The sequence below is a fragment of the Microcaecilia unicolor genome, chromosome 4, assembly GCF_901765095.1.
Source record: "Microcaecilia unicolor chromosome 4, aMicUni1.1, whole genome shotgun sequence".
Lineage (NCBI taxonomy): Eukaryota > Metazoa > Chordata > Amphibia > Gymnophiona > Siphonopidae > Microcaecilia > Microcaecilia unicolor.
The window spans coordinates 4,171,813-4,199,787 of record NC_044034.1 but is presented as its reverse complement, the minus strand read 5'-3'; the positions used below and the strand labels follow the sequence as shown (position 1 = coordinate 4,199,787).

The 27,975-nt window shown below is 47.7% G+C and overlaps 2 protein-coding genes across 2 annotated transcripts in view; both read right to left on the bottom strand.

The window, feature by feature from the left end:
* The window catches only part of LOC115468254 (E3 ubiquitin-protein ligase TRIM39-like), an 872,633-nt gene that overhangs the window by 654,150 nt on the left and 190,508 nt on the right, over positions 1 to 27,975 (bottom strand). The gene's annotated exons all lie outside the window — the stretch shown is intronic.
* LOC115468181 overlaps positions 1 to 27,975 on the bottom strand; it is an 85,190-nt gene that overhangs the window by 8,883 nt on the left and 48,332 nt on the right. Inside the window, exons 9-14 of the mRNA XM_030199719.1 lie at positions 24,740 to 24,987; positions 22,014 to 22,229; positions 21,038 to 21,645; positions 2,570 to 2,800; positions 592 to 598; positions 40 to 63 (exon numbers count right to left, since the gene is read on the bottom strand). Of these exons, the coding sequence (XP_030055579.1) occupies positions 40 to 63; positions 592 to 598; positions 2,570 to 2,800; positions 21,038 to 21,645; positions 22,014 to 22,229; positions 24,740 to 24,987 (1,334 nt within the window). The remainder of the gene's footprint in view (positions 1 to 39; positions 64 to 591; positions 599 to 2,569; positions 2,801 to 21,037; positions 21,646 to 22,013; positions 22,230 to 24,739; positions 24,988 to 27,975) is intronic.

Sequence of the window (27,975 nt, the reverse complement as noted above, 5' to 3'; positions counted from 1 at the left end):
TGGACAGAGTATGATTGAGGGTACCACTCTGTGACTGACCCAGAATGTTCTGACCCATGATGTCTGGGGAAAAAAACAAGAAAAGAGTAAAATGGTAACCAGAATTCAGTTTGAACAGGTTGCCACCCTGTGGTTGTCTGGGTTTCCTGTTTATATTTGAAAGAGAAACTTAGTAATATGAGCACATAGTATATTCATTATGAGGATTGACGATGTTGAAATGATGTTATGTGTTGAATAAAACTGAATGATGTTATGTGGGGTTTATGTTGCTCCAGGTAAAGGGAGAACAAAACCTAGAGAAACACCTTAAAGGCAAGGGATTGGTGGCTGGGGGGAGAGTGTAATCCCATTAGTTTGCAATTACTAGGAGAGTAAGTCCCTGTAGAGAGTCACTGGAGGGAATGACTGGGAGGTTTCTGGGTGGAAGGAAGCCCGGCCCAAGGAAATTAGTTTTGAAATAAAATGCAGAGAGAGAGTGCCCTTGTAGTGAAGAGTGATGGGGGGGGGGGGGGGGGGGTGGAAGATTAGAAGGAGATAGTGTTTGCCCTTTGGGGGGGGGGGTTCTTTGGTTGCCTGATGATCTCCTACCACTGACCTGGAGGAGAAAAGAGGAATCGCAGTTGAGAGAAGTAGACCACTAGCTGTAAAGGAGAGTTGTGGCTCACCAAGGAAGTAACTGTGAGGGAGGAGAGCTATGGGTGGACAGTGGAGAGACCTAGCCCAGGAGCATGGGATGAGAGCCAGAGATTGCCCATCCAGGATCAGGGTGGTGCCAACGGAAAGGGTCATCCTGCAGGGAGGTCAGGCCACATAGGGCCTAGACCTATACAACTGGGAGGAGCACAGTCCTTCGGAATCTGATTCTAGGGGATAGGCATGGACAGAAGCATTGTAAAAAAGTGTGTATAGTCCTGCTGAAGAGCATCTGTAAATAAATCCAGGAGAGGAGATACAGGAGTTCCCTTGGGGAATACCAGAAGGATTGTGGTTTTAGAAGACTTCCATTCAAAGTTGAAAAGTTCACACAGTTGGAAGTTCCTGTTTTGCAGAGTTGAAGAATAAACAGTTGAGTTTGCATGAACTGTTGACTCCCGAGTGCCTGTTGAACTTAAAAGAGTATAATGTATCTATTAAAATTGCCAATTTCGCAGCCAGCCTTGTTCTCCACATTTCACAGTAGACTTGTTTTGGGGGGTTTGCTGGAAGAGAAGAGGATCATCCCACCTGCTAACCCTTATTTTCCCAGGTGGAGGCACCGAGCACCAGGACAGTGAGGGTCCGAAGGCCCTGAACCCAGCAGTGCCCAGGACATTTGTAACCCCATGTTTGGTACCTTTTCACTCAGTGAGCCAAATATAGATCAAAAACACATGACTTGTGTGTAGAACATACACAGCAATTTACACCTTCTTTAGAGCAGGAGGATTTCACCATTTAAGCCCCATTAAATTATTTTAAAAGCTCTATTTCATCTGTCACAGTCCCAGGCTTTAACAAACAGTCACAGACTCTGGAACAACGTGAGCCCTTGGCCTACTGTCGACGAGCGGCAGAAGGAGGCAAAACCCCTCAACTAGGACTGGACTGACAAGCTTGGATTGGCTGGAACCGGATGTTGGAACGGGCTTGGCTTGGCCGGACTGGAACCGGATTCTGGAACGGACTTGGCTTGGCCGGACTGGAACCGGATTCTGGAACAAACTTGGTGGGAACAGGATTCAGGATACTGGAACAGGATTCAGGATTCTCAAACAGGCTAGGCTGCAATGGAAGCTGAAAGCAAACAGGGAAGACACAAGAAGGAAGGGAACTGGAGCTGAAGACAAACATGGCAGACACAAGCAGGATACAAAGCTGACCCACACAGACAAAAACAGAACTATGGCGGAAGGCTGAACCTAGCACACAAACAGATTGAGAAGAACAGAAGCAGAAGTGCACACAGGCACCCTAAACAAGGAATCAAAACAGAAGTGCCCACGGGCACACAGGCTATGACTAAAGCAACAAGAAATCAAGACAGAAGTGCCCACAGGCACACAGACTATGAACAAGGCAACAAGAAATCAAGACAGAAGTGCCCACAGGCACACAGACTATGAACAAGGCAGAAGTGCCACACTGCACACAAACTAACCTGGAGACCTTTGGCATTGCAAAGGCCCTGAATGAAAGTCCACCACTTCCTTATAAAGGCCCTCACTAATGATGTCACAACTACAGGACAGAGGCAGGAAATACACTGAACACCAAAGTGAGGCTTGAAACACACAGGAAGTGGAAAACACTACAGGACAGAGGCAGGAAATACACTGAACAACAAAGTGAGGCTTGGAAAACACAGCAAGTGGGAAAGAACAGACAGGAGCCAGCTAAAAAGATGACCATCTGGAAATAAGGTTAGTCAAAGAGGGGTCACGGCCACAATCGTGACACTCTGATGTGGTAAGTGCAGCTTTGAAAAATCAGCCCTCATTATTTTAAGATATTTTGATCTATAACTTGAATTCCCTGATTCCTCCTGGCAAATCTGTATCTTCCTTAGAAATATATTTGCTAATCTCACCTTCAGTAACTCGTTGGCTGGCTGCTGACTCTTCTCCTCTATTTCGGAGATCAGCTGCATGAGGGAGGAACTTTGCTTTTCTAGCTGGGTCACATTTTCCGTGATTATCTGGAGAATCTTCTTCTCTACCTCCTCCAGTCTCGAGAGAAGGATCTGCTTCTTCTTATTCAGAAACTGGTGCAACTCTTCAAACTCGGACTCAACTATTTGTCTTTTCCTCTCTGTGTCACTCTGGATTAAACATGGAGAGAGAATTCTCAGTAACACTAGAGTGATTTTGTTGAACAGAGCTCTGGATTCAGGTCTTTCAATGAACAAGAAATCTTTTGTTGTCAACAGGGCCAGTACAAGTGTACTGAGCACCCTGTAATAATTGAGACATGTACCGTCTCCCACCCAAACCCATATTCCAGAGTTCCAGTGTCTCCATTACCCTCTTATAAATGGTGGCTCTGGTACCGCACTTCCTCATTTAACAGTGATGACTCCAGAATAGCCTTCATCCTCTCACCACCCACTCTTTTCCCAGCCTTCCTCTCTCACCATACTCAGAACCATATCCCCCTTTCACAATCTCCTTCATCCCCTGCCCAGCAACTCCCTCTGCCTCTCTCCCATGTGCAATGTACCCATCCCAGTACCACTGTTGTCCCCATATTGTTTCTAAGTGAGCAGAAGAGACGTCTCCCTCCTTTGCTATTCTTACCCCTTACCAAAAGCAGCCTCCATTTTTGAATTCTAGTCACCATTTTTGACTCCTATCAATTATACCCTCTCAAAATGTAATAGCTCCAAGATAAAAAGGAAGTAATAAGCCTCAGAATACGTTCCATATACCAAAAAAGGAATTTTTATCTATATCATGTGTGTCTGGGTGTCAACACTTATCTTAGTGGTGCAGATGCATCAAACGAACTTCCGACAGTGGCCAGTGTTTTGATAGACTCCGTCAGGGAAGAGTCTTGAAACAGACACTGAAAAATACTTCATTATGACTCAGTGTTGAAAGACTATTTACATTTTGAGTGTTTATAACTGATTTGATATCGTTGAGATCCTAACTCAACTCTTTTTAGTTTATTTATTACCATTTATTTTGTCTCTGCCACCCTCACTGTGAAAAAGTACTTCCTGATGTTGCTCCTAAGTTGAACACACTGTAACCTCAATTCGTTTACTCTACTTCTGATGCACTAAATAAGTTTACCTTAGAGGAAAGGAGGGAGAGAGGAGATATAATACAGACATTTTAATACTTGAAAGGTATTAATATACAAACAAATCTTTTCCAGAGACGGAGAAGTGGTAGACCCTTACCCACATCCTTATCACCTCTCGCCTAGACTACTGCAATTTGCTTCTCGCTGGTCTCCCGCTCAGCCATCTATCTCCTGTTCAATCTGTCCAAAACTCTGCTGCGCGTCTTATATTCCGCCAGTCGCTATACTCACGTTAGCCCTCTCCTGACCATTACAAACTGACCCTAACTCTAAAATGGTGGAAGAAGGGCTCAAACAGTACACCAGAACACTACTTACACTACAAGAGGGCAAATCGATCCACAAATATTCTGGCAACAAATATATGACAACGAATGGACAACATGCACTGATTCCATACTTTATCTCAACCACTGGGATGGCAGATGCAACAGCGTACTAAACAAAATAGCACCCTTAAAAAAAAAATATCAAAAAGACAAAACACTATACCTTAGTTCAATGACGAACAAAAAAAACTCAAAACCCAATCTAGAAAACTTGAACGCGTATGGAGAAAGACAAAGATAAACACACACTCAATGCATGGAAACAATACATAGAAAATACAAATACGCAATAAAACAAACCAAAGGTCCTATACAAAACCAAATAAGGACCCGGACTACAAAGATATGAAGAAACTATTCAACTCGTAAATAAGTTACTAGACGCCACCCCCTCTCACCACAACCAACACAGACATCCCTCCCGCAGACAAACTTGCTAACTACTTTAACGAAAAATAATAAACCTACGCAGCACCACCTCCTCATCACAATACCGACATCAAAATCTTCTTCTACGATCTGGACCCATCCTCCGAAGGATACCCAGCTGACTACATTGGACATTTAATCTCCTCAGCACCGACTCAGTTACACAGCGGACTCACAGGATCGCCAAGACCCACTGCAAACTGGATAATGTCCCAGTCATCTACTCAAGTCTGCCCAGACCGCTTCATAGCAGACCTTACATCCCATCTAAACTTCAGTTACAGCAAGGTCTCTTCCCTGGAGGAACATGGTAAACATCCTACTCACCCCCAATACCAAAAGACGCCAAGAAAAGAACAAACGATATCACCAATTACGCCAGTTGCGGCTATCCCATTAGTAGTAAAAATGACTGGGCTGAGCTTCATGGACTAAACAGCTTACGGAATACCTGGACAAGTTCTCAATACTACATAATTCACAATCAGGATTCCGATCCCACATAGCACTGTCCTAGTCACCCCTACCTGGCCAAATTCAGCAGGAGATTGCCATAGGCAAAGCATACTCCTCCTCCAGTTCGACATGTCGAACACATTCGAACATGGTAAACCACCGCATACTACTAAGAATACTAGGCCACTTCGGGATTGAAGGAAACGTACTTAACTGGACAAAGGCTTTCTAACCACCAGACTTATTAAGTAAAATCAAGTCAAACATATCACCACCTTGGAAAGCAGTCTGTGGAGTACCTCACGGATCATCATTATACCAATACTCTTCAACATGATGATGATTCCACTGGCACAGTCTTTATCCAACCGAGGCCTTAACCCATCATTTATGCAGATGATGTTACAATCTACATCCCCCTTCAGACATGATCTGACAGAAATAACCAACAAAATCAATGATAGTCTGAACATCAGGACTCTGAGGCAAACTCATTCCAACTTAAACTGAAACCGAAAAAACACATTGCCCTCATCCGTCCCTCTCCATATAAACACATACAAACCCGCAACCATAAATACTCCAGGACACACCGTCCCTACCTCAGACAGTTTTGAAATACTCGGTGTCACCACTCGATCGCAACCTTACCCTCGAGAGCCAAGTAAACTCAGTACCAAAGAAATGTTCTATTCAATTGTGGAAGCTCAAATGCTTAAACCTTTCTTCCCAAGAGCAACTTTTCGATACCCTAATACAATCAATGGTCCTAAGCCATGCAGATTATTGCATGAAATCTACGCGGGCTGCAAGAACAACTCGTAAAAAAACTCCAGACGCCCAAAATACAGCAGTCAGACTGATATTCAGCAAAACACGCCTCGAAAGTGCCAACCCCCTCCGAGAAAAGTTGCATTGGCTCCCAATCAAAGAACGGCTCATCGTCAAATCTGCACCTAGTCCACAAAATCATATACGGCGTAGTCCCAGAATACATGACAGAAAGACTACCAATAAGAACAAAGAGGGGCATAATCGAACGAAAACGTCTATCTCCATGTGCGTTTATCTCTGAGAAGGGGTCCGTGAAGGGGCGGACCAAACCGTATTTCGAACTAAATAGACGTCCATGTTTATTCGACAATTTGTGAGCTGGGCGTTTTTGCTTTTCAGCGATAATGGAAAATGAAAGCGCCTAGCTCAAAAAACGAATAAATCCAAGGCATTTGTTCGTGGAAGGGGCCAGGATTCGTAGTGCACTGGTCCCCCCTCACATGCCAGGACACCAACCGGGCACCCTAGGGGGCACTTTTACAAAAACAAAAAAAAGGTAAAAGAGCTCCCAGGTGCATAGCACCCTTCCTTGTGTGTTGAGCCCCCCAATCCCCCTCAAAACCCACTGCCCACAAGTCTACACCATTACTATAGCCCTAAGGGGTGAAGGGGGCACATACATGTGGGTACAGTGGGTTTGGGGGGGTGGACGACTAAGCATTAAGCAGCACAATTGTAACAGGTAGGGGGGGGACGGGCCTGGGTCCACCTGCCTGAAGGCCACTGCACCCCCTAACAACTGCTCCAGGGACCTGCATACTGCTGCCAGGGAGGTGGTATGACATTTGAAGGTGAAAATAAAAAGTGAAACATCATTTTTTGTGGTGGGAGGGGGTTAGTGACCACTGGGGGAGTCAGGGGAGATCATCCCCGATTCCCTCTGGTGGTATTTTGGTCATTTAGGCACTTTTAGGGCCTTATTCGTGAAAAAACAGGGTCCAGGAAAAGTGCCCTAAATTCTAGCTACAAACGCATACTTTTTTTCCATTATCGGTGAAAGGCGCCCCATCTCTGTTCGGGTGATAACCATGCCCAGTCTCGCCTTCACCACGCCTCCGACACGCCCCGTGTCAACTTTGTACGGCTTCCGTCGATGGAGTGCAATTGAAAACATCCAAGTTCGGCTTTCGATATACTGTGTTATTCGTTTTTGTGAGATAACGTCCATGTCCCGATTTAGGTCGGAACCATGGGAGTTTTTCTCGTTTCAATTATAAGCAGGAAAGTCAGATCATCAAGATCCTACCTAAACTACATACCCAAATTGCAAAGGACTGAAATACAATCAAACTTACGCAGCCGCTTCTCCTACTAAGCGTACAAGTATGGAATGGGCTCCCAAAAGCTGTGAAACAATCCACGACCACTTGAACTTCAGGAAATCACTAAAAACCAACCTCTTCAAAAGGCTACCCCAACGACCCCACATAACCCTCTTCACCTACCAACACAGAAGGACTATGATCGAATAGGACAACACGCAATCTTCATCCATTCCGACCCTCCACTTATACCTGAATCGGGACAATACTTTCTGCCTACCTCTCGCTTTGCTTCCCCACACCAGAGACTCGTCCAGTCTCACGACCATGCTACTGCTCCAATTCCTGCCCCCTAACAGGCCCTGGTGCACTCAGCCCTGCAGCCATCCTTCCTGGCACAACAACAGCCCCAAAGACCCCCACTCTACACTGCTGGACTGGATCAAGGCCTGAGCCCAGTTCTCCTTTCCCATTTTGCAGCCCACAGCACACTACCTTTCTGCAAGAAATGCAATATTACAATTTTCCTTTGTTCCACATACGGATTCAGGAATCTGCCTGTTCTCAGCGAATAAGGGTAGCGATACTTATAATATGGAAACTATTTTTGGGTCCTTATTGGCTGAAAACATACTATTAGTAACGAGGAGGATTGAATTCTATTATTCTTTTATTCGGGTGATTCAGGGGATTGATGTAGTGAAAGCAACAAAACCCCTGCAGAACTGGATCAGAAAGAGACACAGGACACTCAACCCTCAGCTTTTCAGCTTTCTTCTCTTCAGTAGATTTAAACTTCTCCAGATCTTCCAGATTCTTTTTCACAGGCTTCAGGTGCAATTTTAAGCTTTTCCTGTGAGTATTAAAGCATCCTCTGATTAGCATGTGATTATTTTATAACCACAATTTCAGATCAACAGTAAATGTGAGATGTTCCTTCCACTTAGATCATTTCTTTAAGATAATTGAATTCTGAGAGGTTAAAATTCAAAGTGATATAACCAGTGCTTTTTTTGTGCCGGTACGCACCGGTACAGCATACGGGCACCTTTATTTCTGAAGGCCGGCAGCTCCCTACATTCCGTTCTGCCCCCTACAAAATATTCTATTTACCGAAGTCGCAGCAGCGAACCGGCGGGCGTCGCAGTAAAGGCAGCAAGCAGGCAGCAGGCTCGCCTCTGTCCTTCGCTTCCTGCCCCCTCTCAGCATCCCGCCTTCCTCTGATGTCATTTCATTTCCGTGCGGTCCGTGGGCGGGATGCTAAGAGGGCAGGGAAGCGAAGGACGGAGCCGAGCCCTGCTTGCTGCCTTTACTGCCACCGCCCGCCGGTTTTGCCACTGCGAACTTCGGTAAATAGGCTCACTTCCACTCCACTCTCTGTCTAGTCCACTGTAAGTAAGGAAGACATTTGATGAATCTCTGTTTCCACTCCCCCACGCAGCCGTCACCGTTCACTCAAAACACAGCAAGCAAACCTGTGAGCTGCTGCATCCACGTTGTCATTCTTTATTGTTGGTCCATCTGTAACAAGTCTAACACTGTTTTTGTTGGATAGGCAGTGCCTTACAAGGTGGAGGAGAAAAGACGTAATTGAGTATCACTAAAACAACTTCAAAAATTATTGTAGCTAGTAGAAACAGCAATTATAAATTCTGTAGTTTGTGCTCAGTTTTCTTCACTGTGTTTCTATACAATTCAGATGGCCAGATTTCAGTGAGAATATTCTGTTTCCTGATGGGTTCATCTTAACTGGTTGTAATCTGCCTTGGGAAGCCTGGTGTTTATAAAGACGATGGAATATATTAAAATTAAATGCAAGTAGAATTAAACTCTCCTTTCATTGGGGCACACGGAATCACATCTTCATCTGTTTTATAGAAGTTTACCTTGGACATGGAAGGGAGGGGAGGGCAGGGGAGAGAAGAGAGTTGCTGGACATGGATGGATGGAGGGGAAGGCAGGACAAATGCTGGTCATGGATGGAGGAGAGGGAAGAGAGGAAGGAGATGCACATGGATGGAGGGAGGGGAGAGAGGAGAAATGCTGGAGGGAAGGAAAGACAGAGGAAGGAGATACACACAGATGGAGGGGAAGGGAGAGGAGAAATGCTGGACATGGATGGAGGGGAGGGGAGAGAGGACAAATGCTGGACATGGATGGAGTGGAGGGCAGGGAAGAGAAATGTTGGGAGGGAAGGAAAGACATAAGTACATAAGTAATGCCACACTGGGAAAAGACCAAAGGTCCATCGAGCCCAGCATCCTGTCCATGTCAGCGGCCAATCCAGGCCAAGGGCACCTGGCAAGCTTCCCAAACGTACAAACATTCTATACATGTTATTCCTGGAATTGTGGATTTTTCCCAAGTCCATTTAGTAGCGGTTTATGGACTTGTCCTTTAGGAAACTGTCTAACCCCTTTTTAAACTCTGCCAGACAGAGGAAGGAGATACTCACGGATGGAGGGGAAGGGAGAGAGAAGAAATGCTGGATGGAGGAGAGGGAAGACAGAGGAAGGAGATGCACATGGATGGTGGGGAGGGGAAAGAGTTGAAATGCTGGACATGGATGGAGAGGAGGAAAGAGAGAGGAAGTGAGATGAACATGGATGGAGGGGAGGGGGAGAGGAGAAATGCTGTACATGGATGGAGGGAGGGAAAGACAGAGGAGGAGATGCACATGGATTTAGGGGAGATAAGAAATTCTGAACACGGATGGAGGGGAGAGAGTTGAAAAGCTGGACATGGATGGAGGGGAGGGAAGAGAGAGGAAGTGAAATGAACATGGATGGAGGGGAGGAGAGAGAGGAGAAATGCTGGACATGGATGGATGAGAGGGAAGAGAGAGGAAGGACAGGAGATGTGTATGGATGGAAGGGAAGGAAGAATAGGAAGGAGATGCATACTGACGGAGATGAGGGAAAAGGAAAAGAGGAGAAAAACTGCACATGGATGGAGAAAATAGGCAAAAACTGGATCCACTCTATACCTCCTCCAGTCAAGTCTGCGGAGGCCACAGCTTTTACCTATGGATGTAGAACAAGAAATGAAGAAGAAAGGAGGAAAATAAAGAAATGAATGGACCTGGAAACGGAGTTAAGGGAAACAGATAGAGAGCAGCAGAATCAGAGACTGGGACCGACATGATCAGAAAACAAAGTCACCAGACAACAAATGTAGAAAAAATCATTTATTTTCATTTTAGTGTTTGGAATATTACATCTGCTATCTTATTTTGCACTGGGTATACTGGAGCTGTAACATCTTACAGAAATTATTTATAATGAAAAAATTCCAGTTATTTTTTTCTCCTATACAGGTATAATATTTTCAATGATGCCTGTTTATATGCGCCATGGTTGGTATAAGGGGTGTGGCTAACATGGGTGTGGCTATCAGGCGTGGAGCCATAGGAGGTGGCCCCGCCCATAATACCAGTACCTTTTTTTTCCTACAAAAAAGCACTGGATATAACCAGGCAGCATAGGCGCCCCGTATTGGAGGCTTGGGGAGGCTAAGCCTCCCCAGCCCAGCTGTGACCTTCCCCGCCCATCACATTGCCCCCCAAACGTAACCACGGGGAGAAGCCACTTTCCCTCCAGGCCCAAGGCCCGCTCACCCAACACAGACCCAGACCAGTGCCAAGTCGGGAGACTTCCGCATTGGCGGGTCATCTCCCGCACTCCCGCCAAAGCGGGAAAGTCTCCTCTTCAGCGCAACGAAAAAATGGAAAGAAGTTAAGAGCAGGGCCGTGGTAGCAGCCTTCAAGCATGGGCTGTCTGCACTGCAGCTGCTCCTCTCTCTGCCCCTGGAGGAGAAGGAAGTTGACGTTGACTTCCTGCTCTGCTCCGGGACAGAGAGGAGCGGTTGCAGTGCCGATAGCCCACGCTTGAATGAAAGCTGCTACGGTACAGCCCGCGCGTGTTCCAGCAGCCAGCTGTTGCTCCTGGGGGCTCCAATGCGGTTGCAGCTGCATGGTGTCGGTCCCTGCGCTTCGGGGGTATGTAACGTGTGTTACCTTTTTTTTTTTTTTTTTTGTCGGGACTCGGGGGCGCTGCTGCTGAAGAGGAGAAGCAGCAGTGGCCAACAAGTTAATACAGGGTGGAAGGGGGAGCAGGAGGCACAGGCACTAGGCAGATATAATGGAGAGAGTGGGAAGATGGGGAGAGAAGGAGGGGACATGGAGAAGGGCTGGAGTCCTGGAGAAAGGGAGAAGCTGCTGAAAATGAGAAAGTGGGGGGGGGTGAAAGAGGGAAGACGCTGGAAGGAAGGGTAGGGAGAGAAACTAACAGGAGGAGAAACATTAAAGGATGGGGAGAGAGGAGGGGCATGATGAATGGAAAGGGTAGAGGGAGAGACACTGGATGGAAAGAAGGGGATAGAGAGAGACACTGGATGGAAGGATCGGGAGAGGGGTGGTAGACGTTGGATGGCAGGATCGGGAGAGTGGGTAGACGAATGGAAGGATATGGAGAGAAAGGGGAAGAGGAAGACAGAAGGATGGGGAGATAAAGATGGTAAACGGATGGAAGGATGAGGAGAGAGAGGGTAGACGGGACAGGGGAGAGAAGAGAAATCACTGGACATGTAGGGGAGGGCAGAGGACAGAGGAGAATTGCTAGATATGGAAGGATGGAGGCGGTCAGGAGACAGAGGAGATTTGCTATATGGATGGATGGAAGGACCAGGGGAGAGAAGAGATTTGCTAGAGATGGATGGAGGGCAGGGGAGAGAGGAGAGTTGCTGGACACGGATGGATGGATGAATGGAGGGGAGGGCTGGGGAGAGAGAAGAGTTGCTGGACATGGATGGATGAATGGAGGGGAGTGAGGAGAAATGTTGAATATGGATGGAGGGGAAACTGCTGAATTTAAGGATGGATCAGAACGCTTTGAGGACAGATGCTGCAACTGGAGGAAGGATAGGGACAGGGAAGGATGTAGACAGAACGCATAAGGATACAGGAGGATGGTGGACAGGGTGAGAGGAAAAATATCAAATGGAAAGAAGACACTGCATAAAACAGAAGACACTGGGACGAAAGCGAATAGAAAAACTAAATGATCAGACAACAAAGGTAGAAAAAGTATTTTATTCAGAATGTATTAATTGGAATATGTCAGCTTTTGGAAATGTGCATCTGTGATATTTTGCACGTAAGTTTCAATTTTTCTAGTATTGCTGCATGCTGAGTCTGACTTCTTGAGGTAATTTCCAGTTCAATATTTTGCCTTCATATCTTTTGATTTCTAGTTCCTTTTGTCATATCTGTTGTCATGTGTTTTCATGTGTGATCAAGGTGCAGTATTCTGCTAGCGTGTACTATTTGCAGCCTTTTGGTTTTGTTTTTTTCACTAGGTAGTGTATTGGTGTTTTAGAGCCTGGTGTAATTACAGTACTGCCTTTCGGTTTGGTAAGTTTCTGAGTGTGTTTTTGCACAAGTTTGTGTATAGTGTTTTGCAGTGGAGAGATTGTGTGTTGGCCGTACTAAGGTGACATCAACACTTTAAATTAATTTTAGTTTGTTTGTCATAACATCAGACATGGTTTTATAATATTTTGGAGGATCTGATGTTGCATTGTTTCGACTACTTGCCTGTTTCGGACCCCAAGCAACTATCTAGAAGTGTGGGGGAGCTCCATGGAGGCATTTGGGCGGACGGCGGAGACGATTCAGGTGGTGGTGCCTGGGTATGCCGGCAAAGACCCCGCGGGTGCGAAGAGCTTGCGGAAAACACCAGGAGTCTAATATGGCGGCTGAGAAAGGCATCAACAGGAGGAAGTCAGGCGCAAAATCCGCCTGTGATCGCGTTGCAGGAGGCGGCGATCAAAGAAATTATGAACACATGGCGTTGGTACTAGACAATAAGCTATCGACCCTGCATGCCTTTCTAGAGGAACTGAAAGAAAATCTGGCAGCACATGGCAATCGCATTCAGCATGCGGAGGAATGCTCTCGAGTCAGGAAGATTTGGGTATCCGGTATGAATTCTCAAGTACTCAGAGTTAGAAAAGAGATGCAAACTGCTGGAAGACAAGTAGAAGACCGAGAAAATAGACGCAGGGAAATACTATTCGGTTGGTAGCAGTACCTGAGAGCGGTGAAGGAGAAAGGGTTGCTCTGGTTCCATATATGACACCAAATGTATGCTCTCATTCATTTTTCTCAGGCCTTCTTGCACAGTTGTATCGGCCAGTGGATATTCAACTTGTAGTAGGAGGGATTTTAACATCTCGTCAGACCCATTGATAGATTGTAAACCAGCCAAAACCAAGGCCTTCTGCTGGGAAGGGGGGTGAATTTTTTGATGCGGTGAGTTCGGGTTTGCTAGATATTTGGAGATACTAAATTCTGAAGTGCATGATTATACTTTCTTCTCGCAGGTGCATGGTGTGCAAGCGAGACTTGATTATTGCTTCTGGACCCCTCCCTTCTTTCAAGGTCGGTTGCTGCTGCAGATATTGTGGATGGAGCAGTGTCTGATCATTGTCTGGTACAGGTGGATGTGTGTTGGGGACAGGGAAGAGAGACACGGGTATGGCGTATGAACCCCACTTTGTATTTGGATTACTGAGTTCCACGCTTTCTTGGTGCGAATGTGGTGAGAATTATCTTGCGGAGACTGATCCTGAGTCGGTAGACCCTATAGTGTATTGGAAGCAGGCAAGGCAGTTTTGAGAGGCACATATTTGGCGTATGTTGTAAGAACTCGCAGGGAAAAAGAGAGGAGCGTGACGTCGGTGGAGGATATACAAAATGAGTTTGTGAGGTTTTACAAGGCAGGCACAGAGGGATATCTTTGAATGCTCCTGTTAGGGGGAAGAGATAGGCCCGCGCGATTAAGCGCTTGAAGTTAGCAAAGGCGCCTGGGCCCGATGGATTGGGGCCTGGAGTTTTACAAATCTTCGGGAGACAAAATATGTGTCTTCCCTTCCAAAGAGCTTGTCATCGCCTATGTTAGGAGGGAGTGGCGGGAATAGAACTGACGCCTGGAAGGGGCGCGGAGCTACTAGGGTCTTATCGTCTGATATCGCTCCTTAATCAGGACATCAAACTGTTTGCGAATATATTAGCCCATGCGCCTGGGGTTAGTCTATGCCTGCATAAATGACATACGGATCAAGTGGGCTGCCTCCAAAGTTTTCCGGGCCTTGAAAGTTTGCAGAGATTGGACGGTATCCCAGGGGACGCCATCATTACGAGCCTCGATACGGCAAAGGCATTCATAAGATCTTGTTTGGAATTATGGGAGCATTTCTGGGTGGAATAAGGGCTCTGGTATCATAACCCCACAGCTCAGATTATGATCAATGGAGCGTTATCCTGGCTTTTGGGGTTGGAGAGAGCACAAGACAGGGGTGCCCACTTTCGCATATGCTATTTGTGCTGTCAGCTTGAGCCCTTTGCTGAAAAGATTAGGCGAACAATCAAGTACAGGGTATCTAAGGTGGGTTCTCAAGAATTCAAAATCAATTTATTTGCTGATGACATGCTTATATATTTAGATAGGGCCACCACGTCAGTGCCCAAGCTGATTGATTTACTTATACAGTTTGGATCCTTTTCTGGGCTGCAAATTAATTTTGATAAATCTGAAGCCCTGCCAGTCCCGCCCCGTGTAAGTGTCCAAAAGTTGTCAGCATTCCTCTTGCATGGTCCTTGGGAATACTGAAGTATTAGGGGTGTATCTTCACAGAGATTTGAGGGTGATATACTGTAGGAATATACAGGACAAGTTATAATAATCTTAAAGCATTATGTCATCGATGGCGCGAACTGCCGATCTCACTGTTAGGCAGAGTGGCATTAGTCAAAATGGTAATGTGGCCAAACCTACTGTCTCCACTGCAGATGCTGCCCCTGTGGATACAAAAAAGGTATGAAGAATGCTTCAAAGGATTCGAGGAGGGGCATAATCGAATGGAAACGCCTATCTCCATGGGCGTTTATCTCCGAGAACGGGTCCGTGAAGGGGCGGGCCGAACCGTTTTCAAAAAAATGGATGTTTTTGAGCTGTTTTTTTTAGCGATAATGGAAACTAAAAACGCCCAGCTCAAAAACGTCCTAATCCGAGCCATTTGGTCATGGGAGGGGCCAGGATTGGTAGTACACTGGCCTCCCTGATATGCCAGGACACCAGCTGGACACCTAGGTCAGTGCGGTGGACTTCAGAAAAAGCTCCCACATGCATAGCTCCCTTACCACGGGTGCTGAGCACCCAATCCCTCCTCCCCCAAAACCCACTACCCACAAATATACAACACTACCATAGCTCTTAGGAGTGAAGGGGGCACCTACATGTACAGTGGGTTTTGGAGGTCTCCCATTTACCAGCACAAGTGTTACAGGTAGGGGGGGATGGGCCTGGGTCCACCTGCCTGAAGTGCACTGTGGTACCACTAAAAGTGCTCCAGGGACCTGCCTACATGCAGGCCTCTAGGACTTGTTGCAGCTGTATAACACTGGCACACCGTTGACACCTGAAGACTAATCTCTCCGAAACGTCCTTTTATTGGAATAAGCACGTTTACTCACAGTTAACTGCAGATCAGAGGTTGTGCCCCCCTGGCAACGAGTCTCCCTGTACTGAGATTAGCAGTAGGTCAGAAGCTGCAGAATGCTGTACAGTGCCCACATTTCAGTCACATTCAGGTAAGAACTACGTTCTCTAACGTGGCTACCACCATAGAAGGTATCTAAACTGGCTTACAAAAATGGCCACTAACCTCATGGACTACCAGAAACAAAACTGGACACCTCTGACCCAGTAGGCAGGGGGACAAAGCACCATGGGAAGAAGAGCCTACCAACTACCACATCGTGAGACTGTAACACAAGCTAATGAAATCACGGAGCCCAATACCCTACACCCACCACATGCAATGCTGATGTGATCTGTAGTGCACCGCGAGCCACATCTGACCCAGGGAACAGGCTGTGAGAGATTGGAACACATTCTGTTGTCATGGAGGTGGGTACGGCATTTGAGGCTGGCATAGAGGCTGGAAAAAAAGTTTTTAAAGTGGGTTTTTTTGGTGGGAGGGGGTTAGTGACCACTGGGGGAGTCCGGGGAGGTCATCCCCGATTCCCTTCAGTGGTCATCTGGACAGTTGGGGCACTTTTTTGGGACTTGTTCGTGAAAAAAAGGGTCCAAAAAAAGTGACCCAAAATCGCGGTAAAAACGCCTTTTTTTTTTTCGATTATCAGCTAAAGACGCCCATCTCTCCTTGGCTGATAACCACGCCCCAGTCCCGCCTCCACCACCCCCATCAACTTTATTCGTTTCCGCGACTGATTGCAGTTGGAAACGCCCAAAATCGGCTTTCGATTATACCGATTTGGGCGCCTTTGCGAGAAAAACGCCCATCTCCCGATTTGGGTCGAAATATAGGCGTTTTTCTCTTTCGAAAATAAGCAGGATAGGGTCCTTTCTCTGGGCGGGACATAGGGCAAGAATTGGGCTAGCTAAACTAATACAATCTAGAGCTGGAGAAGGGGGTTACAGATGCCAGATATCCGTTTATATAACGTGGCAGCTCTGCTCCGGTGGATTCATGAGATGCATACAGGGGCTGCAAGATTTGCACCGCAATATATCTGGGAGGAGGGATCTTTGCCGTATTCGGTGTTTAATCTTTTACAAACACCAGTGGGGGGGGGGGGGGGGGAAGAGTATACATCCTCTTCTTCGCCCGTTTAGGAGGGCGTGGATGTGGTGGAAGGAAGGTTTGGGTGGAGCATCTGGTCCCTCTCCTATTTTAGCGGCCAGTTTCCGGCAGGACAGGGAGGAATGCGGTTTAAGGCATGGGCGCGGAAGGGTTGTAGATACGTGGGACAGTTTACGGGGCCTGAGGGGGATTCCTTCCCTACTTTTGAGCAGGCGAAGCAGGCCTGGAGCTTGGGGCGAGCAGATGTTTTACCCTTTCTGCAATGGAGGCAGTACTGTGGGTCTCTGTTACCTACAAGGGCATGTGGTCCCACTTTCTCACGTTTGGACAAATATTTTGTCAGATGCCTAAGGAGGCCAATAAGCTTGCAGTATGGTATGCCTTGGGCAGGGAGCAGAGAGAGAGGCATCTTTTTCTGCTGGATTAGCGGGGCGGTGGGGGGAGCAGTTGGGAGAGGAGATCACGGAGGACATGTTATCAAAATATTTTATGGGAGCATTCAAAGTGACTGCCAGTGCTAATTTACAAGAAATGCAGTTTAAGCTGCTCCATGGGAAAGGGGGAAGCAAATGGGGCTGTGGAAGGATGACACTTTTTTGGAACGTATGAAATTGCATACTTCTTGGATTTTTTTGTTACATTTGTACCCTGCGCTTTCCCACTCATGGCAGGCTCAATGCGGCTATGGAGGGTTAAGTGACTTGCCCAGAGTCACAAGGAGCTGCCTGTGCCTGAAGTGGGAATCGAACTCAGTTCCTCAGGACCAAAGTCCACCACCCTAACCACTAGGCCACTCCTCCACTGTTGCTACTATTGGAGATTCTACATGGAATGTTGCTACTATTGGAGATTCTACATGGAATGTTGCTAGTGGAATAGCAACATTCCATGTAGAATCTCCAATAGTAGCAACATTCCATGTAGAATCTCCAATAGTATCTATTTTATTTTTGTTACATTTGTACCCTGCGCTTTCCCACTCATGGCAGGCTCAATGCGGCTTACATGGGGCAATGGAGGGTTAAGTGACTTGCCCAGAGTCACAAGGAGCTGCCTGTGCCTGAAGTGGGAATCAAACTCAGTTCCTCAGTTCCCCAGGACCAAAGTCCACCACCCTAACCACTGGGAGTGCTGGGGGGCTTTGGATCTCAACCTTCTCCAGAAGAGGGCGGGAGAGTAAGTAGGTGATTTGTGTTTGTGGGGGGCATTAACATAAAAGTAAGGTGATATGGGCAAACGCCTTTGACAGTACTGTGGAAGCCACACTGAACCTGCAAATAGGTGGGAAAATGCAATAAATACATAAATATGCCTGGTTATACTGTTGAATGATTTTTCTGTTTGTTTTGTGCACATAGAATGGCTGTGTGATGGCTTCTACAGAACGTATAGCAGGATCTGTAAGACTGTATTTGGATATCTGAAGTACAACATGGAGTATTGGCAATACCTCCCTCCCTCCCTGCCCATCTTCAAATCCTTGCTCAAAGCCCACCTAACCACTACACCTCTATTCAGGAAATCTTGACTGCCCCAACTTGACATTTCGTCCTTTAGATTGTAAGCTCCTTTGAGCAGGGACTGTCCTTCTTTATTTTTTTAATTTATAGAAGTCTTTATTGAGCATGCATAAGCACAACAGTACATTGGCAGCCAAGTACAAAACAATTAACAGTGAAATATTATATTATGGCTTACAATTTCTAAATCAAAAGTGGAGAGCGATACATATACCCCTTTCCATGAAAACCATGCAGCATCTATACTCTATACTACGTAAAACTTTTTTTTTTTTTTTTTTTTTTTTAACAGGATATTCTCACCTACTTCCTATCCCAACCCTCCCTCCCTCCCTCCTCCCTCATTTGTCCCTCCATTCCAATGTTGTCTTCCTTATCCAAAACATCTGTTTAAAAAGGGTTCCCAGACCCTTTTCCATTTAGGCATGGTTTTTCTTTTCTCAGCAGTTAATCTCTCCATCTCACATACATATCGAACCTTAGTTATCCATCTCACCATTGGGGGAACCACTGGGGATTTCCAACTTTGAGCTAAATTGGTCCTGGCTACAGTCAATGCACTCCTAATTAGAGCCCACTGATCCATTGTAAATCCTGCTGGTCTCTGTCCTAGCAAGAAGATCAGGGGATGCCACTGTACAGATTTGCCTGTCCATACCTGAAGTCGTGACTGTACTCCCCTCCAGTACGCCTGGGCTTTAGGGCACAACCACCATATATGTCCTGCAGTTCCCACAGCCCCGCACTTTCTCCAACAGTGTTGTGATACCTGGGGAAACATATGGTGTAGTCTGACCGGCGTCAAGTGCCATCGGTAAAAGACCTTTATGGCGCTTTCCTGCGTAGCCACTGCTATAGTAGATCTCAATAGCCTCCGTTCAAGCGCCACCCAGCCCGCCTCTGGTAAATTGAACTGCAATTCCTGCTCCCACCTCTGCCTATGTGTAGTGGATGGCTTTGCACCTGCCCCTTGATATGCGTATAAAGAGGAGATCAATCCTCGCGTACCTCTCGTATCTACACATATCTCCTCCATCGGATGGGCTTCTCGCTTCAGGCATCCCTGATATGTCTGCCCTCTCAGGAAGTGCTGTAATTGGATGTAAGCGTACCGGTCCTCCGGTCGAAGTCCAAAGTCCTCCACCAGAGTCTCAAAAGACCCAATGATCCCTCCCACATGCATCTGCCCCATCATGTCTAATCCCAGCCGCCCATCTACGAAAGGTGCTATTTCCCATACCCGGTTCAAATAGGGGGTTATCTACTATCGGTGCCAGTCCCGACACTGGAGGAGTTCGGTCCGGGAACATAAGATCCCAATAATAGAAGGTAGTTTGTACTGTGGGGGGGAACTTTTCCACCCATCCCCGATGTTTACTCGCCAACCACATTAAGTGCCCAAGCTTCCGAGAGCCTACCAATGCTTGTTCAATATCTACCCATAATTTGTGTTCATCCTTCCTGAACCAGTCTACCGCTGCTCTCGCCTGCGCCGCCTTGTAATACCAAAACAAGTTGGGCACCCCCATTCCTCCCTCTCGTCTACTCTTATACAGCAGCGCACGCGGCAAGCGCGGTCTCTTCTGATTCCAGACAAATTTGTTCAAAATGTCCTGCATCCCCGATAGAAATGATCTAGCCACCCTTAGGGGAAGAACCTGGAATGGGTACAAGAATCTGGGCAGGACATTCATTTTAATTGCCGCTATTCTCCCGAACCAGGATAGTCCCATCGACTGCCATCTTTGCAGGTCCCTCTGAATCTCACGCTTTAGTGCCAGATAATTGATAGCAAACAACTCGGAGAAATTACTCGATATTTGCACACCCAAATAGCTCAGGTGTTTGTCCTCCCACTTAAAGGCAAAGGACGACCGGAGTGTGTCCATTAGTCTTGGTGACATTCCCACTGCCAGACCCAATGATTTACTCGCATTCAGTTTATATCCAGATACCCTAGTATACTCTTCTATCACCTTCACCAAATTTGGGAGAGAGACCAATGGGTTTGTTAGGGTGAGGAGAACATCGTCCGCAAATAAAGCTATCTTATACTCCTGCGCTCCCACCCTCACCCCCGTAATATCCTTATTCTCTCGGATTGCCTCTGCCATGGGCTCCATTGCCAGAGCGAATAAGAGCGGAGACAAGGGGCAACCCTGCCGTGTCCCCCTACCCAGCTGAAAAGCCTCGGAATTTCCTCCGTTTATACGCACACAGGCCTGCGGCGAAGTGTATAACGCCTGGATCCACGTTCTGTAGTGTTGGCCAATCCCTACTCTCTGCAAGACCTTCTCCAAGTACCCCCAATGGACCCGGTCAAACGCCTTTTCAGCGTCTAGGCCAAGCAGCACCATAGGCTGGGCCTTCTTCTGAGCTGCGTATAAAAGGTCTATCGTTCTCCGAACATTATCTAGTGCTTGTCGTTTAGCTACAAAACCCACCTGATCCGGATGAATTAGACTAGGGAGCACCTTCCCCAGGCGATTTGCTAACACTTTAGCCAAAATTTTGACGTCGGTGTTAAGGATCGAAATGGGGCGATAAGAAGCACATTCAGTTGTATCTTTGCCAGGTTTTGGTATAACCGCCACCCAGGCCTCCAGCATAGTGTTGGGGAAAGATGCCCCCCCCTCACCGAGTTAATAATCATCGTTAAGTATGGCGCCAGATCTCCCACATATGCCTTGAAGAACTCATTTGTGAAGCCATCTAAGCCCGGTACCTTCCCCGTTGGGAGCGTTTTAATTACCTGAACTACCTCTTCCACCCTCACCGGCTCCTCCAATTCTTTTTTCTGAAGTGTCGAAAGAGCCGACAGTCCCCTGGCCTCCAAGTAATCATCTATTTTCCCGGTCTGTACAGCAGCATCCTCCCTGTATAGTGTCTCATAATATTGGGCAAAGCGCTCTCTAATCTGCGTTGATCTTTGAAGTAGCTCCCCTTTAATGTTCTTAATTTTTAAAATGTGTCGATCTGATCTCATTTTTCTTAATTTAGCAGCCAGCATTCTACCTGGTTTGTTGGTACAGGCATAGTGCATCTGTTTAAGCCTAGCATGCACAAACTGCAAACTGTCTTCGTGTAACGCAGCAATCTCCAGTCTCACAGCCTGTAACCTTCTGAGGTCGGAGACGGAGCCTGATGTCTTGTATCTAGTCTCTAAGGCTCCTAGCTTATCCATACACTGGCTCAGGCGTGTCTTGTAGACCCGAGCCTTCTGCCCTGCTTGTTTAATAAAATAGCCTCGTGAGACCGCCTTAAAAGCGTCCCAGACAGTCCCAAGTGCCGGTCCCGATTCCATGTTAATATCAAAGTATTCTCTCATAACTGGTAGGAATCCGGCCACCACTTCAGGATCTTGTAACAAAAGATTGTTAAGTGTCCATCTCTTTTCCCGTGCCTCTTCCCGCAAAGAAGGGATACTAACCCAGACTGGGGCATGGTCTGAGATGGATATATGACCTATATTTGAGGCACCTCCCCATCAGATATTGTTTTATCAAGTAGAATATAGTCTAGCCTAGAGTAGGAGAGATGCACATGAGAGTAAAAAGTGTAATCCCTCCCTCTAGGATGTCCAGATCTCCACACATCGTATAGTCCCATCTCATCTATGAACTGTTTCAATGCCTGAGAAATTTTTCGATCTATAGGTGCAGGAGGAGCAGACCGGTCAAGCCCAGGCTGCACGGTGGCGTTAAAGTCACCCGCCATCAGTAGTTTACCTCTGGCAAAGGCCTGCAGCTCCTTCCGAAGACGCAGGAAAAACCCTTCCTGCCTCTCGTTTGGTGCATAGACACTGACCAGTGTATACTCCTCCTGCTCCAACATCACATGCAGGAAGAGAAACCTTCCCTCTTTATCTTTTCTTGAATGTAAAATCTGTACCTGAACATCTTTATGAAACATGATAGCAACACCCCTTTTTTTTGCACCCATCGCTGCAGAGGCACAAAATATCTGAGGGTATTGTTTAGTACGCAATAGTCCTTCATACTTTGTTAAAAAATGGGTTTCTTGCACAAAGACCACTTGTGGTTTCATCAGTTGTAATTCACGCAACAAGGCGTGCCTTTTATATGGAGAGTTCAGCCCCTTTATGTTATATGTGAGAAATTTAAAGTTTGCCATTTAACATTCTTTGACCAAGGCAGACTAGAAATGGAAGACTCTTGCCCTGCTCTAATGTCCCTCCCCCCCTCCAACCCCACCCCCCCATCCTATCTATCCCTTCCCTCAATCTCCTTCCTCCCCCCCGAACCCTCCCTATCTTCTATCCACATCCCACCAACCAGCACCATACAGCACTACTTGGGATCACAGAGAAAGGAACCCCACTGGCCAAACCTATAACAATTTGAAACCTGTCTTAAGTAAAAAATTGAAACTACCCCAACCCCCTCCCCCCGCCCTCCCTCCCCTACCCTTTAAATATTCATGCACATTATCATCCTACTCCTTCAGTCTTAATAAGTCTCTCTTGTCACCTCTCACACTTCAATTACTCTTCACTTTCCTTTAACACCAGCTCTGCTCTCTCTCCTGACGATCTGGCGGCTTATCCTCAGGTATGGGGTCGTGTGTTCTTGGCTGCTTTCTCCACTTCTTCCATCTCTGAAGTCGAGCTTTAGTTGAGGAGGCCAGCCCTCCCGGCACAGTAGCTGTCTGGGCCAATCCCACTTCGTGTAGACTCTTCCACGCTGCAGATACCTCACGGTAGCGAACTCTCTCGCCCTTGAGTTCAAAACAAAGAGCAAATGGGAATGCCCATCTATAGGGAATCTTCTCTTTATTCAGGATGTCCACTACTGGCCTCATGGTTCGCCTCAAATTCAAAGTAAACCCAGAGAGATCTTGATATATCGCCACACGCTCCCCGTTAAACTCCAAATTGGGGGTTTTCCTGGCTTTTTGCCATATCTGCTCCTTACAAGCATAGGTAGTGAATCTCACCACGATATCTCGTGGCTTGTTGTCTTGCACTGACCCCAGTGCTCTGTGGGCCCTGTCCATGTCCACTGTGTTAGCATCCAGCTCATCTCCCATCAGTTGTGCACAAATGGCGCGCACTACAGCAGGGACATCCTCTCTGTCACCATTTTCCTGCACTCCCCGGAACCGGAGATTTTGCCTACGTCCCCGGTTCTCGAGATCGTCGAGCTTATACTTTAAGTCTTCAGCCTGCTCTGCCATCTGCTTTAGCCGCCTGCCACTTCTTCGTTTTTCTCCCCCTGTTCGTCTGCTCGTCCTCTAGAGTTTCTACCCTACCCCCGAGCTCCCGCAAATCCACGCTGAGGGCGTCCACGTGTTCTAGAATTTCTTCCTTAGACGCAAGGATCTCTGCTCTAATCATCTCGAGGCATTTAGTCAGCTCCTGCGGGAGCGCTTGCCCGGGGGCGGGCTCTGCACTTTCTTCCCGGGACGAAGCCTGTCCCGACATCGATGCTCTATGCGGCTTGGGGGAGACACGCCGAGCTAGGCCTCTCTCTGCCTGCCTCGTGGACAGGCGTTCACTCTCTCGTGATAGCGCCCCGCTTTTTTTACTCATAGTATGGTCCGGAGTCGTTCGCCCTTCTGGTGTAGCTCTTTTTGAAATCGTAGAGAGGATTTTTAGTTCGGATGGCACCTTAAAGAGGTAGGGAAGCGCGGAGCTCCGGGATTAAGCGGCCATTCAGCCCCGTGACGTCACTTCCTCTCCGACTGTCCTTCTTTATTAAATTGTACAGCGCTGCGTAACCCTAGTAGCGCTCTAGAAATGTTAAGTAGTAGTAGTAAATGTATTCCTTCCAGGAACCACAACTCACAAGCTGAGTATTGACCCCTGAATGTAGATGGAAGATGCTCAGATAGACAGCAGCCAGGGTTCAAGTTTTGATGATTGAACTTACTGCTCACGTTTCAAACTCTGCTAATTCAACTCCTAGTTTTATGAGATTGAAAATGTCAATTTTCAGTGATTTCATTAAATACACACACCTTGTATTCCTGCGCAGCCTCCTCTATGAAGGAAAGGGAAATGGGACTTGATAAACCACTTTTCCATGGTTTTTGCAACTACATTCAAGGCAGTTTACATAGTATATTCAGGTACTTATTTGTAGCTAGGGCAATGGAGGGTTAAGTGACTAGCCCAGGGTCACAGAGCTGCAGTGGGAATTGAACCCAGTTCACCAGAACCAAAGTCTGCTGCACTACCCACTAGGCAACTCCTCCACTATGGGAAACACAGTGTGATATCGGTGACCCCAGGACACACTGTGATAATAAAGCTACTGACACTCACCTTGTATTCCTGCACAGCCTCCTTTATGGGGATCACGGTGTGAGATTTGTGATCTCTGGACTCTCTACAAATCAGGCAGATCATTTTCTGATCCTCTTCACAAAACAGCTTCAGTTTCTCTTCATGTTCCTCACACAAATTCTTCTTTGGGTCTCACGGAAGTCTCACTAAGCTTTTTTGCTATTTCTGTCACATTTGCCAGCTGCCTGTTAGGTCTGAGGTTTCTCTGCCTGGATCGTTTTCTGCACTGGGGACAGGGGAAGTCTGTGTCTCTCCCCTCCCAGCTCTGAGTGATACAGGAGCGACAGAAGTTGTGTCCACAGTCTGTCATCACCGGATCTGTAAAATAATCCAGACAGATAGAACAAGAAGCTTCATCTTGCAGACTCTCAGCAGGGTTTGCAGCAGCCATGATTCTTACAGGAAATGAGAGTAAGAATTCAGTTTCTGTTTCACATCTTCAAATAAAGGAGTGTCTGTGTGGAACAGGATCTTTGTCAGGGACTTTGTGTAATTTGAAGACACCAGGGCTGTCTGCCCTCCTTCCTGTCTCCTGGTTCCTCCCTTTTTTCCCCCAGCAGCAGAGATCTAGGGGTCTGGGAGCTACAGGGAGGGTAGGAGTGACCTGTCCCTGAGCTTTGCTGTTTGTAACCTGGATCCTGGGGCAGGGACAGCTCTGTAGCAAGCAAAGGTGTCAGGAAGGGGGTAGCTTTTGCAAAAGTGGGGCAGAGGAAGGGCAATTACCCTGGGACCCATTTAATCCCTACCTCCCTTTTAGTGTGATCAGAGGCACTACTTGGGTTTGGTAAACCTGGGGAGGAGGTGAGTAAAGCATTAACGTCCCTTAGGAGGATTCTAATACCAAACTCTCTGTTAGAAAAGCAGGTGATGTGTTAACATTTTAGCCAGAGTGTTAACCCTCTATCAGAGTAAACATAATATATGTAGCCAGTCATTTGGCTGGGCAGTCAATGCTGGTGCCAGTTTTCTGCCAACTTCCGTCATCCACCTTCTTCAGCCAATGCCCATGCTGCCAAATTTCTGCATTTTCCTACCATCACAATTTGTTGCTTCTTCTATTCCCCACCCCTCAAGGGAGGGTAGGAAGAGAGGATGAGGGGCTGGAGCACAGAGGGAGTGGTATGAAAAGAGGGTGAGGGTCTGGAATATGTGGAGAGGGGGATATGAAATGAGGGTGAGGTGCAAGACCATGTGGGGTGGGCTGAAGAGAAAATGAGAATGTGATAAGGAAAAGGAAAGGATCCTCAGGAGCTTAACCGAGATTGGATAGCAGAGCCGGTAGTGGGAGGCGGGGCTGGAGGTTGGGAGGCGGGGATAGTGCGGGGCAGACTTATACGGTCTGTGCCAGAGCCGGTGGTTGGGAGGTGGGGCTGGTGGGTGGGAGGTGGGGATAGTGCTGGGCAGACTTATACGGTCTATGCCAGAGCCGGTGGTTGGGAGGCGGGGCTAGTGCTGGGCAGACTTATACGGTCTGTGCCCTGAAGAGCACAGGTACAAATCAAAGTAGGGTATACACAAAAGTAGCACACATGGAACCTAGTGATACAGACATAAACTATAGAAAGTGTTGGTTTCGGAGGTCCTTTTCCTCTTGAGAGAATCAATTCTTTCAAAGTGGTGGTGAGAGAGATTGCTTTACTGTTCATTTATAGAGTAGACCTTTGGGATTGTTTCAGTCTGAACTTTGGTCTTTCATTTTTATTATTTTTATTAGTTTTTAAGTATAACATCCATCCAAATTCATTACAAAGTACAAGGTAGCTTCCATTCCATAAAATAACATAGTAGATGACGGCAGAAAAAGACCTGCACGGTCCATCCAGTCTGCCCAAGAAGATAAATTCATATGTGCTACTTTTTTATTTGTACTGTCCTCTTTAGGGCACAGACCGTATAAGTCTGCCCAGCACTAGCCCCGCCTCCCAACCACCAACCCCGCCTCCCACCACCAGCTCTGGCACAGACTGTATAAGTCTGCCCAGCACTAGTCCCGTCCCAACCACCAGCCCCGACACAGACCGTATAAGTCTGCCCAGCACTATCCCCGCCGCCCAAACACCAACCCTGCCTCCCACCACCAGCTCTGGCACAGACAGTATAAGTCTGCCCAGCACTAGTCCTGCCTCCCAACTACCAGGCCCGCCTCCCCAAACCAGCTCTGGCACAGACCGTATAAGTCTGCCCAGCACTAGTCCCGCCTCCCAACCACCAGCCCCGGCACAGACCGTATAAGTCTGCCCAGCACTAGTCCCGCCTCCCAACTACCAGTCCCGCCTCCCACCACCAGCTCTGGCACAGACCGTATAAATCTGCCCAGCACTATCCCTGCCTCCCACCACCGGCTCTGGCACAGACCGTATAAGTCTGCCCAGCACTATCCCCGCCTCCCAACCACCAACCCCGCCTCCCACCACCAGCTCTGGCACAGACTATATAAATCTGCACAGCACTAGTCCCGCCTCCCAACCACCAGCCCCGGCACAGACCGTATAAGTCTGCCCAGCACTAGCCCCGCCTCCCAACCACCAACCCGCCTCCCACCACCAGCTCTGGCACAGACTGTATAAGTCTGCCCAGCACTAGTCCCGCCTCCCAACCACCAGCCCCGGCACAGACCGTATAAGTCTGCCCAGCACTAGCCCCGCCTCCCAACCACCAACCCCGCCTCCCACCACCAGCTCTGGCACAGACCCTATAAGTCTGCCCAGCACTATCCCCGTCTTCCAACTACCACCCCCGCCTCCCACCACCAGCTCTGGCACAGACCGTATAAGTCTGCCCAGCACTATCCCCGTCTTCCAACTACCACTCCCGCCTCCCACCACCAGCTCTGGCACAGACCGTATAAGTCTGCCCAGCACTAGTCCCGCCTCCCAACCACCAACCCCGCCTCCCACCACCAGCTCTGGCACAGACCGTATAAGTCTGCCCAGCATAGTCCCGCCTCCCAACCACCAGCCTGGGCACAGACCGTATAAGTCTGCCCAGCCACTATCCTCGCCTCCCAACTACCAGTCCCACCTCCCACCTCCAGCTCTGGCACAGACTGTATAAGTCTGCCCAGCACTAGTCCCGCCTCCCAACCACACAGCCCGGGCACAGACCGTATAAGTCTGCCCAGCACTATCCTCACCTCCCACTACCCAGTCCCGCCTCCCACCACCAGCTCTGGCACAGACCGTATAAGTATGCCACTCACTAGCCCCGCCTCCCAAACTACGTCCCGCCTCCCACCACCAGCTCTGGCACAGACTGTATAAGTCTGCCCAGCACTATCCTCACCTCCCAACCACCAGCTCTGCCACCCATTCTAGACTAAGCTCCTGAGGATCCCTTATGTTCCTGAGGAACATATAACTACATACTCTTATAGTTCATAAATT